This window comes from Pyrus communis, chromosome 3 (assembly GCF_963583255.1).
Source record: "Pyrus communis chromosome 3, drPyrComm1.1, whole genome shotgun sequence".
NCBI lineage: Eukaryota > Viridiplantae > Streptophyta > Magnoliopsida > Rosales > Rosaceae > Pyrus > Pyrus communis.
This window is the reverse complement of record NC_084805.1, coordinates 19,661,009-19,673,490: the sequence shown is the minus strand read 5'-3', so window position 1 is coordinate 19,673,490 and position 12,482 is coordinate 19,661,009. Positions and strand designations below refer to the sequence as shown.

Below are 12,482 nucleotides of genomic sequence, written 5' to 3'. Positions count from 1 at the left end.
AGTGCATGATTTTGAGGAAGAATTGATGGGGTATTTGAAGGAGTTTGGGGGAGGACTCAAAAAAAAAAAGAAGAGAGCTCTGAGTTGAAATACAAAACTCGTGAAATTTGAGAGCTCTGCATCACGAGGATCTTTAGTAGTGGTGAAGAGCTTGAGCTTGAGCTTGAGCTAAAAGCTTTTCACGGGATGTTATGGTTAAGATTTATTTCATTTATTACCATGGAAGGCAGTTATGTTAAAAGCAATTCTATGAATCTTTGTTTCTTCTCAGTTTGGTGTTTGGATTTCATAGAATATTATCAGTTGGCCTTTCAATGCTGATCTACCTTCATGCTACTCTGCATTTACCAACGCGCTCTCTCGCCTCTACTTTGGTCTCCCTGGCTCCGTTCCCACATGCAGCATGTGCATTGCTGCTAGTTTGAACAAAGCGGAAATTTGAAATGAGGACATCTTATATATACTTTTAGGATTGGAAAGAGAAGTACTACTAAATTAAAAACTCGAGCATCACAATAAAACAATACAAAATAGTAATATAAATAACAAAAAAAAGACTACTCACTGTTACTTTGGAGCCTAGCGACTGTGTGAAAAACATGTCCCTTCTGTCTTGGGTTCAAAGGTTCATAATAAACAATTACCTTATTTTATGAAAAAATACTTGCCAGTGCCACCAAATTTCAACTTATTTATGATACTGTCAGTGAGCGTAATTTTCAACTTAACTATGATACTGCCAACACTTCCCAAATTCCAAATATATTTACAATACTGCCACCGCTCTTGTTTTTATCCTTATTATTAATAAAAGTTCATTAATGCTTTTGAATAAAAAAATTTGTGTGAAGCCATTTTCGTTAAAAATTCCTAAAATTGTAAGACCAGTCAATTTAACTAATCTACCAAATGGGGTACTGCAAATGGGGCACTGCAAAGAAGTAGATCCAAGAGCCAAGACCAATACGAAGGTTCTTAATCTTGGCTCAAGCTCAATCATGATCATTAGGATTGGTCCTATTTTTGTCCAACACAACAATGACTTGAACCGTTAAAGTTTTAGTACTTCAGGTATATTAAAAATTTGAAATGTTGTGTCTGTTTCTAAAAGTGATCCAAACATGAGGGGTTTATATTGCAATTTCCTTCAACGGGTGGACGGATTTGAGTTAGACTACACAATGACCCAATCATAACCATTAGGTCTTCACACTGACCATTAGATCGACCTTGAGATCTCGCAAGCGTTCCCACTTATAAGTATATTATAATTAGCTTAAAATGAAACTAGCCTCTTGACACACACGTGTGGCAATTGATTTTTTTAATTTTTTTATTTGAAAAAGCAAAAAACAGAAAAACAAAGTAATATATATATATATATATATGTATATATATATATATATATATATTTTAAATAAAGTTTGTTCTTTTTTTTTTTACGAATTTCTATTTTATTTGAAAATTTAATGAAAGAGGGCAATTTTAGGATTATGAACGTTTCACCAGTTTTGAAAGTTAACAAAGGCCTTCTCACCAGTTTTCGGGGAAAAGTAGTGTTTTGGATCGTTCCCCTCCTCACCAAAACAAAACAAAAAAAAAAAAAAAAAAAAAAACCCTAGTTAAAGAAGGATATATAGTATTTCCAACAACAACAAAAAACAAAGGATCTAGTACGGCTGTTTCAATTGCTTCAGAACAGAGAGATCGTTTTCGAGCATGGTTTGACTGCAAAACCCTAGTGTTCTTTTCTAGGTCAAAGTCGAACCCTAGTGGTTTTATTCTTTTTTACTACATAAAAATATGGAAGAAATTGGAGTTAGGTCTGGTGGGTCGGTGGCAAACAACATCATGATCTTGAGGAGGGCACTGACGGAGGAGTTGGCAGATGAGCGAAGTAATCACGAGCGGTTGATCATCGCAGTCCATGCCGTGTTCTTGGAGTCTGGTTTCGTCCCAATCGATCCGATTTCAGGCAAGCAAACCGACGATCAGGACCGTCCTCATCTGTTGGATAAATGGTCAACACTGGATCAAAGTCAGACGATGTGGTTGTACTACACTTTCCCTCAGATTTTGCAAAACTGGACCAATATTGAAAAGTCTAATGGTTGGACCAATATTGGAAATTACAACGTGATTGAAGGAGGAGGAGGAATTCAGTTGATGTTTCAGAGTAGGGGTAATTTTGTCAATGTCTATCCGTCTTTGTCCGGTTACCGATTAAGGCTTTACTCACCTATCCATCACCTATGTTTGGATGAGCAAAGGTTTTGCCCCGCGATTGAATTTCTTTGGGCTACTAGGGATGTGGATCTTGGAGATAGGGATTTGCATCAGCACCAGTCCCCTGAAAAAAAAATTTTGGAATTGTGGAAGATTTCCATGGATGAGATTGTACTGCCTTTTCTGATTGAGCTTTGCCCGATGGCGGGTTTGCCGGCTCCAACGGTGTTTATGGACCTTCTGCCGGAGCTAAAAAGGAAGATTTTCGAGTCACTTTCTGGTGTTGACATTGTAAAAGTGCCATGTGTTTGTAAGAAGCTGAGAAATCTTGTTAATGATGATCAAGAGTTCTGGAAGCACAAGTTTTCGTTCTAGAGTGGAAGGCTGAGATAATATTTGCGTACACCGTACGAAGGTGCAACGCTTACTAAAGTGTTAATTTCATGAATATTAGATTTTCATTAGTGAAGGAGAAAGCAGAAGAATTTTGTCTTTGTTCTACAATTTCATTCTTATCTAAAGACAAATTGGAGTAGCTAACAAGTATTTTATATGGATAAGTTTGTTTTTATTACTGTACAATTTTCTAAGAGTTTCATCTCAATTGATTTACCATGTGGGAGTCACAGGTGAACCGCTACTCCTACTGTTAGCAAGTAGGAGGTGTTCTATTTTTGTGGCTCGAATACTTGTGTCACCTGAGTGTCAGCTCCAAGAGAGTCTGTGGAGTCTATGAAAGCAGGAGGTGGAGGGAAGAAGGTGGTGGAATTAGTCTAGAGCTACGCCTCATGATCGTCAGGATTAGGAATATATACGACATGTTTCCTTGTACAATAGGTAATTCTGCAATCTAAGGATTGCAATTGTAAATACAAAATCAAATACAATCAAGGAAGACTTTGGATGTGGTCCCTATCTATGAATATTCTTTGACTGAAACTTTGTTGGTTTTCAATTTTTTATCGAAGTCCCTGAAATTAATATGATAATTTATTTCTATGCATATTACTATATTTTTTAAATTAAAAATTGAAATTTATAGTTGTTTATATTAATGAGATTTTAAATAAAAAACCATAATTTGTGGGATTAAAAATATTAAAATAAAATATACTACATGGGTACATTCATCAAAATTAACCAAAAAATGGGTACATTCTTCAAAATCACAAAAAAAAAAAAAAAAAAAAAGATATTAGGTTAATAACATTAGTAAATTTATTTGATTAAACTTGACATGGATACATTCTCAAATGAAAGAAAAAAGAATGTACCCATATAAGTTTAAAAATGGATTAGAAAAAAATTGAATAGATTTTATATTAAAAAAGGGGGTACATTTTACATATAACAAATTGGTATATTAAAGAATGATACATTTTAAGATTAAAAATTTGAAAAAAATTACATGAATGGGTACATATAAGATTAAAAAATTGAAAACATTTTTTTAAAAAGCTAATGGGTACAAACTTATTCTATTTTATTTATTTATTTTGGAAATGTTTTGAATTGAAAATTAGTTAGGAGTTTAATAAAGGTGTGAGTATTAAAATTCTAAATAAATTATTAATTTTTATTTAAAAAAATTATGTTACTGACATGTAAATTTATTATTATATTAATGATAGGGACTTTGATCAAAATCTGAAAACTAATAAGGTTTTAGTCAATGAACATTAGTAACTAGAGACCGGATACTAATTTTTCCTACAATCAATCACATTAAAACTTCCTAACTAAGAACATTGACCTTCTAACACTCCGCCTCAAGTTGGAGAGTGGAGGTCAAGAATTCCCAACTTGCGTATCGTAATGGAGAACTTCTCCTTGCCCAACGACTTTGTAAAAACTTTTGCTAGCTATTGCAAAGATGCTATATGTCGAGTAGTGGTCGTGCCATCAATTATCTTGTCTCGAATAAAGTGGCAATCCATCTCAATATGTCGTGTCCTCTCATGAAAAACTGGATTCGTTGTTGTATATAAAGTCGTGTGATTATCACAAAACAAAAGTGAAGCTTCTGAATGAGACAATCATAAATCTTTCAATAAAAATCTCAGCCAAGTGACGTCATAACAAGTACCTTCCATCACCCTATACTCGGCTCAGCAAAGTATAAAGAAACGGTCTTATGTCTCTTTATGCACCAAGAGATGAGAGAATTGCACAAAAAAGCACAATGCCCAGTGGTTGAATGACGAGTCATGGGGGCAACTAGGCCAATCTGAATCACAATAAGTATCCAAATTTAATTTATTATCAGACCCAAAAAAAAAAAATCCTTGGCTAGGAGTAGATTTGAGGTATTAGACAACCCGGAGAGCTGTATTCGTATGAGGTTGTCGTGGTTCATGCATAAAACAGCTAAGAACATGTAAGGAATAAGTGATGTCTGGATGAGTGATAGTGAGATAAACTAGCCAGCCCACCAAACACTAATATTTGGCAAGATCCTTGAGCAATTCGCCTTTATCTGAAAGTTTGACATCTTCCATTGGGAACTCCACTGGTCTAGCTCCCAAAAAAACCTTGATTTTTGAGTATTTCAAGTGCATATTTGCGTTGTGAAATATAGATGCTCCCTTTGGAACGAGAAACTTCAATCCCCAAGAAATATTTTAAATTTCTCAAATCTTTAGTGAGAAAACGAGTATGAAGAAAGTCTTTGAGAGAGTTTATTGCACCAACATCGTTGCTTGTAATTACAATATTGTCAACATATATCAATAAGGCTGTGTAAGACTTTTCTGAACTGCAGGTGAAAAGTGAATAATCGACCTTAAATTGGGTGAAGCCAATGGCAATAATGGCTCCGGTGAATTCGCCGAGCCATTGCCTTGAAGCTTGATTTAAGTCGTAAAGTAACTTGTTGAGGCTACCCACAAAATTATCCTCCTATCTCCGAATACTAAGAGGAAGGGACATGTAAATTTCTCCATCTAAGTCGCCATGCAAAAAACATTGTTGACATCAAGTTGTTGAAGAGACCACTTTTAACTGGCAGTAACAACAAGAAGGCAATGGACGAAGATCATCTTAGTAGTGGGAGAAAAAAGTGTCATAATAGTCAATGCCTTCAGCCTGATTAAAACCCTTGGTGACTAGATGAGCTTTATGTCGTTCAATGGAACCATCTGCCCAATGTATAATTGGATTAGGATGCCACATGTGGCAGTGAACTATATATTGAAAAAACTATGTCTGATTGCTATATTTAATTATCAAATAAAAAATACAAGAAATATTTTATGCGATTAAATAGCATATGGTCAATTGCAAATCCTTTAGCAAACACATTAGTAATGAGTATGGACTAGAAAATTTTGAAATTTGAGATTGAGTCTAATATTTGATACTATATCTTTAAGACAAAGATTGCTTCTCACTAGTGCTTTAAAGTTTGCATTGGAAAATGTGTCTTAAGATACGACGACCTATCACTTTACAAAAGAAGCACTCCAATCCACTAAATACGGCTAACCAGATAGTGTTTGAACTCTCTCAATACACACTCTAATTACTCAGTATGAGAATGCACTCTGTCATTAACTATTGAACTAAAAATCCAAGGTTAGAATTCATCCTTGAATAACCGACTTAATATCCTTTAGGATTTTTATCACAAATGGTCTATGAGATTGACCAAACTCATCATTTTTGTCCCTCATTTTCAAAATCAATCAGTGTCGTCCCTGACATTCACTACCACACATTAATTTGGTCATTCTGTTTAGATTCCGTCAATTATTCTATTAGTTTGTATGTGGAATCCACAAATCCAATAAAATGGTGACACGTGGATTATACAAAAGAAGGATTTTTTTTTTATCACAAATGGTCCCTGATATTGATCAAACTCTTCATTCTGGTCCTTGAGTTTCAAAAATCAATAAATTTGGTGTTTGACTTTCACTATCGCACATCAATAGAATCCTTCCATTAAAATTTCATAAATATTTTTTGTTAGTGTGCTGATATGGTCCCACTAGTCCAATCATATGGCGCCAAATGGATTAACTATAAGAACTAATTTTTTTTAGAGTGAACCAACTGGCAAGTATTCCGCGCTGACATTTCTTTCGCCCACAATCCTGATTGGAAAATAAGATTCAATTTGAATTCGATAAAATCGAATCCAAATTCAAATTTGATAGGATTATAACCAACTAGAGAGAATGATAAGTGAGTTCACGGAGGACAAGAGCTTTAGTGGTGTCATGGTGCCTTCCTTTTCTTTTTGAGCATACCTAGATGAGGACGATGATGTCTTCTTTTTTTTCTTTTAGTTTTTGTTTTTAATTTATTATAGTACTTTTAGTTTTAAATCTTAAAAAATATTTTTTTATAGTTAATCCATGTGGCGCCATATGATTGGACCAGTGGGACCATATTATCATACTAACAAAAAATATTGACGAAATTTTAACGGAATGGCTAAATTTATGTGCAGTAGTGAAGGTCAGGGACCAAAATGAGGAGTTTGATTAATGTCAGAGACTATTTGTAATAAAAACTCTTCTTTTGTGTAATCCACATTTCACCATTTTATTGGATTTATGGGTCCCACATGCAAACTAATAGAAATAGTTGACGGAATCTAAACAGAAGGACCAAATTGATGTGCAGTAGTGAATGTCAGGGACGACATTGATTAATTTTGAAAATGAGGGATCAAAATGATAAGTTTGGTCAATCTCAAGGATCATTGGTGATAAAAACCCTATCCTTTATGTAGGCATTGTCATGCCTTTGCATGAACCAAGATGCCTTGTTATGATCGAGAAGGCAGAATAGATGCAACCCTTTTATTCAAAGAGATTATAAGTACCCGATTTAATGCCCCTTGAAAGAAAAATGATTCCCCGTAATTAATTTCCATTCACTTAATAAAAATAATATTAATATTAAATTCAATTCAATATTACTATTGATTTTCCAACTTGAAGTCATTCCATACAAGTCTTTCTCTAAACAAAAGATCTTCAAAATTAGATGCTCAACATTAAACCTAGAGTCTACATATCAAAGCCAAAATGAAATAAGCAAAGCCCTTCTACAATATTGATAAGGTACCTAATCTCAAAGTACTAAAAACCAGCAATTTTTTTTAAAAAAAAACCAGCAAATTAAAATGGACTATGTATATGTCATGTCTGAATGGAGCTCCTAATCGAACAAATTGAAAAGTCCCTCGTCATCACTTTCTTCCTTGGGTTCTTCCTTCTTCTCCTCTGGTGGAGGAGCAGCAGCAGCTGGGGCGGCAGCCGTACCGACAGCTGGGGCAGCAGCGGCTACTGCAGCGCCGCCGCCAACGCCAACATTCAGGATAAGATCGTCAATGTCTCTCTTCTCAGCAAGCTTGGCGAACAAGCCAGGCCAGTAAGACTCAACAGGGACATTGGCAGCTTTTGCCAATGTTACAATCTTCTCAGAAGTGACGGGGATGCCTTCGTCATGGAGGATTAGAATGGCGTAACTGCAAGCAAGCTCTGAAGCCGACATAGTTTTTTTACCGAAATTAGGGAGAAGAGATATCTGAGATTGAGGGGTCTCTTCTGGGGTTGTCAAGCTAAATCTCTATTGAACGACAAAATGCATGTATTTATAGATGGAGATGAAAACCTTGAAGTTTTAGGGATATTCCTAATCCTTGTCTTCCTCCTTCTTTATCTGATAGTCTTTTTTTATTGTTAAGCGTTGTTAAGGGTTGCCGTTATTTATGTTGCTGAATAAGTACTGTTGTCCTTTTGTTATGGGACTTCGTTATTTGTTGCCTAGCCTGTAGGGATATCCCATTATCTGTGGAATCTGTTAGTCATGGAAGGATTTGGATCTTCTCCGAGGCAATGCTTCGGGATCCTACTAACCGGACAATATGGGCCGTTGGATATTGATCTAACAGCTACAAACAGGGGGTCCCTCTAAAGTTATAATGATTGTAGCCGTTTGATCAAAATCCAACGGCCCATTTTGTCCGGTCAGTAGGATCCCGAGACATTGCCTCGAAGAGGATCCAATTCCGTCATGGAACAAGTTGTTCCAAGTTATTTAAGCTGTTTCATATCAACCAGTCAAATTTATCTTTTTCTTTTATAGAGGAGGATTTTTTTGGACGAGATTAAATAGTTGTGTTCAAGGCATTGACTTTGATCCAACGGCCCATGTTGTCCAGTCAGTAGGATCCCGAGAAATTGCCTCGAAGAGTATCCAATTCTGTCATGGAACAAGTTGTTCCAAGTTATTTAAGCTATTTCATATCAACCAGTCAAATTTATCTTTTTCTTTTATAGAGGAGGATTTTTTTGGACGAGATTAAATAGTTGTGTTCAAGGCATTGACTTTTCTCCAAAGCTCTGAATGGAGGGACCATTCCATCCAGAAATCCCCTGTATGTTCCCTCTCTACCAAATTTTATTCATAATAAGAAAAGAAAAGATACTAAGTGGACTAAGCCAAAACCCACGCAACAAAATAAATCAGTGAAAACAATAAGTAGGGCAAAAAGACAAATCTTGACAATGAGCAGAAGCCTCAAATACAAGACTCATAGATCACCAATAAGCACATATCGCATGTACAAACGAAGCTAACAAATTGGTACCCCAGCTACCTTCTTTACAAATATGTGTGTAGAAACTCATCCAAAGAAGAAGTCATAAGCAATTCTTTTAGAGAAAAACTATTCAAAAGGGCTTCAAAATATTAAGTTTTAACAAAAAAAAACCATCATATAACTTTATTTAATAATAAGGATAAGATAAAAACAAAAAACAAAAAACAAAAAAATATAACTCAAGGCGCTTGCAAAGAGCACCCAATCCTTTAGTTGCATAACCCTTGAACATAATCCAAGCATATTTTATTCCTCAAAAATTAAAATTTCAAATTGAAGTGGGTCCGTTTGATTCAAAACCACATATGGAGCGGTATGGTTGGGAGGGAGTCGGTCAGATGTGCTTTGGGATGGTTGGGGGAAGGGGTAGTGGTGGGGCAACATCATTGACAATATCGTTGGACTCATCACCCATTTTTCTAGTAATGGTATTGAGCTAGTAGCCATGCATGACTTTAACAGTATGGACGTTGATCTCTATCATGTTTTTTTTTATCTTTTTATTGCTCTTTGGTGAAAGAACTTGAAAATTTGGGACGAGCATCTACTGTTAGGTTTCATAAACAATGTAATATCATTAAGTTTCATAAACAGTGTCGTACCGTTAAGTTTCATAAACAGTGTAGTACCATTAAATTTCATAAACAGTATAATAAGTTTCATTAATAATTTGTGTGAGGGGCACGCGGGTCCACAAGTTAGTTTTTTTTAATATTAAAATTATGTATTTTCATTAAAATTAAAGTTTTTTTGTCCTTTTTTTTAATTTAAGAGTTTTTAATTAAAATTTAAGTTTTTTTCATTAAATAAAATTTTAACATGATTTTTTATTAGAGAACTTCCATGGAAAGAGCTTGGACTTTCATGGTTTTTTTTACCACTTATACATAGCAGTGGAGGAGAGAGAGTTACTGTAGAGACGGAGTGAGTGAGGAAGGAGAAATGGTCAGGGAAGAAGATGAAGGGTTTGACAGAGTTAGGGACTGACGTCTGGGGTTTTATAGCTGGATGAGATGACGGAAGAGTTTGACGGCGCCGTTTGGTTTGAGTGAGAACTTAAATTTTGAAAAGCGGACCTGTAATATTGGGAGCTAGTAGTCTGCGACCTCTGCATTCATGATAGGGACATGAGTTTGTGTAAGCCGTTGATATGGTTAGTTATGTGGGAGGTCATTTTGACTGACGGTTTCGATGATAGGGTATACGGAGGGATTGGTGCGGTTGCAGAGATGCGGTGTTAACGCTTGAGAAACGACTGCAGAGATTGTGATCTACGCGCTGAGGTGGATGACGGTTACGCGCCAGCGGTAGTGTGGGGTACATGGGATGTTGGAATTGGTTTGGATGAGGGCACACGTAGGAGTGGGCATAAAAACCGTCAAACAGTAAAAACGCATCGAACTGTATGAAGAAAAAAAAATCGAAAAGAATCATGTTGATCAGAAAAGTAAATTTTGAGTAAAAAATCGAGCCAAACCGTTCAAATCGATTTCGATTCCTATTTCGAATGAACAAGAACCGGCTGGAACCGAACCTATTAATAATAAATTAATTAATTAATTATATATACACACACACACACACACACACTTGTCATGGTATAATAGGTTGAAAAATTAATTTCACCAAGTTGCAGAGCAATGGATCTCATTCTAATTAGGGCTCACTCACACACATGTCACCGAACCGCTATATTCTTTTGTTTTATTGTTAGAATATGCTCTAAGTTTTGTATTTGGGTTTTATATGGCTTTGCTTATGTGGATTTCAAATTGATGCTGCTTGTGGATCAGTTTGTGGATCAATTTCAATATGTATGTGAATGACATAGGCATTTGCATTAAAAAGGATATGTGTTGTATGCAACTTTATATAAATAGTTTTAGAATATGTATTTGAATGCATGATGATTTGGTGTTCAAATAATTTAGTATTCGGAATCGTAAACTGGCAAGAACCGAATTAGAACCGGTATAGACCGAACCGCACGGTTCTAGTAATCAATTTAAGCGAAACTGCACCGAACCAAACCGTTGATAATTTAAGGTTCTGGTTCCGGTTTAGGGGTGGAATTGCACCAAACCGCACCGTGCCCCTCCCTAGGAACACAGAGAAAGTCTTGCAGAGTCACACATGAGTCTTGCACCGGGACACGTGACTAGAATAAACCATGCAAGGGTCATGTGTGTGGCACTTTAAACAATTTTTATTTTTTTTCTTCTATTTTAGAAGAATCATTAAAAACGAAAACGTAATGCTAAGGAGATTAAATTTGTAAACTAAATAATGTGTTACTAATATGAATGAGCACGTTTATGAACACTTAAGTAATAAACTAATCAACAACTTTCATGTCCTTTAATTTTCAAAATTTAGTCTACAAATTTAGTCTCTCTAGCATTATCCAAAATGAAATTTAGTATGTGTTTATGTTTTTAACTTTGGTGAGAGTGTAATTTAAGTAATTGTCTTTCTCTTTTTTTCTAAAAACTTTGGATACATCACAAAGCATGTGGTTATTTTTAGGGGTGTGCTATCCACACACCCCTTTTTACTTCTCCCACACCCCTAGTTAATTTATATCTCTTGATTTTCTTCAATTCATCTAATCTAACGATCGAAAATTAAAAAGGTGTGTGGATATCACACCCCTATTTTTATAGGATCAGGTCTTAGTTCTTAGATTGCGATTATAGTATACAGTTGTCTGGTCATACATGCAAGACACATTATTTTTTCATATTATGGTTTCATCCTCCTTTTATGATCTCACTCTTGTTGTCCACTACACTTATACGGTCGTCTGAGCACAAGAAATTGTGTTCTCTTCCTTATAAGGTGTTATCATTTGTAATATTAGTACTAAAACATATCTTTGATGGTAACCGCTTATAAACCAACTCTAAGACAGTCTAATTGTATTACTCAATTGAATTGCGTAATACGTTTTAAGTTTGAATCTCACTTTTCGTTAATAAGAAACAACATTTAAAACAATTAGAACAAATCATCGATAACTATATAAATGGTGATTTGGACTCTCACATCATCTATTGAATAGAATATCAATTACATAAAGTGTGGTCTATGTTTGTTTATCAACACTTCAACAATTTTGGGAAATTATACGGTTTAGATGTCACATATCATGGCTTCTTCCGTATTAAATTTTTGGGCCACAAGTGAAGTGAGATACTTAGTTAGAGACTAAAATAATGATGGTCTATACCAACTGCACCTTTCACTCAATCTTAGATTAGTGAAAAGTGGCCCAAAAGAGAAAGAAGCAATGTCTTCGCCATCATCGTAATCATAGCTAGATCGAGTGTACCCATCGCTCAACCCTTCGTGCCAAAGCTAAGAAACTCCATTTCTAATTTTATAGGTAAAGCTACTGATAAGATATGGCAAACCCATCAACAAGGAACACCACTAACCAACTTACTTGTTCCATGTTTCATCTGCGTGTATTTTACGTGACAAAAGATGCATAGAGATTATATTGTAAAACTCGTTGCATGCAAGTTATTTTCTATAATTTGAGGACATAAATTTATAACAAAGAGGCTATATGGGCATTCAAATCAATTCATGCATTGTCATCCGTTTTAATTTCATCACATTCCATTGTGGGATTAAT

At 35.2% G+C, this 12,482-nt stretch overlaps 2 protein-coding genes across 2 annotated transcripts; one reads left to right on the top strand and one right to left on the bottom strand.

Moving 5' to 3' along the window:
- Positions 1–1,803: 1,803 nt before the first annotated feature.
- LOC137728379 (F-box protein At1g70360-like) lies at positions 1,804–2,601 on the top strand. Its single transcript, XM_068467183.1, has one exon. The coding sequence runs from the start codon at positions 1,804–1,806 to the stop codon at positions 2,599–2,601; it is 798 nt and encodes a 265-aa protein (XP_068323284.1).
- A 4,582-nt stretch (positions 2,602–7,183) lies between these two features.
- Positions 7,184–7,821, bottom strand: LOC137727405 (large ribosomal subunit protein P1-like). Its single transcript, XM_068466272.1, has one exon. It carries the CDS (start codon positions 7,729–7,731, stop codon positions 7,396–7,398), a length of 336 nt encoding a protein of 111 aa, XP_068322373.1. The 5' UTR covers positions 7,732–7,821; the 3' UTR covers positions 7,184–7,395.
- Between the last annotated feature and the right edge of the window lie 4,661 nt (positions 7,822–12,482).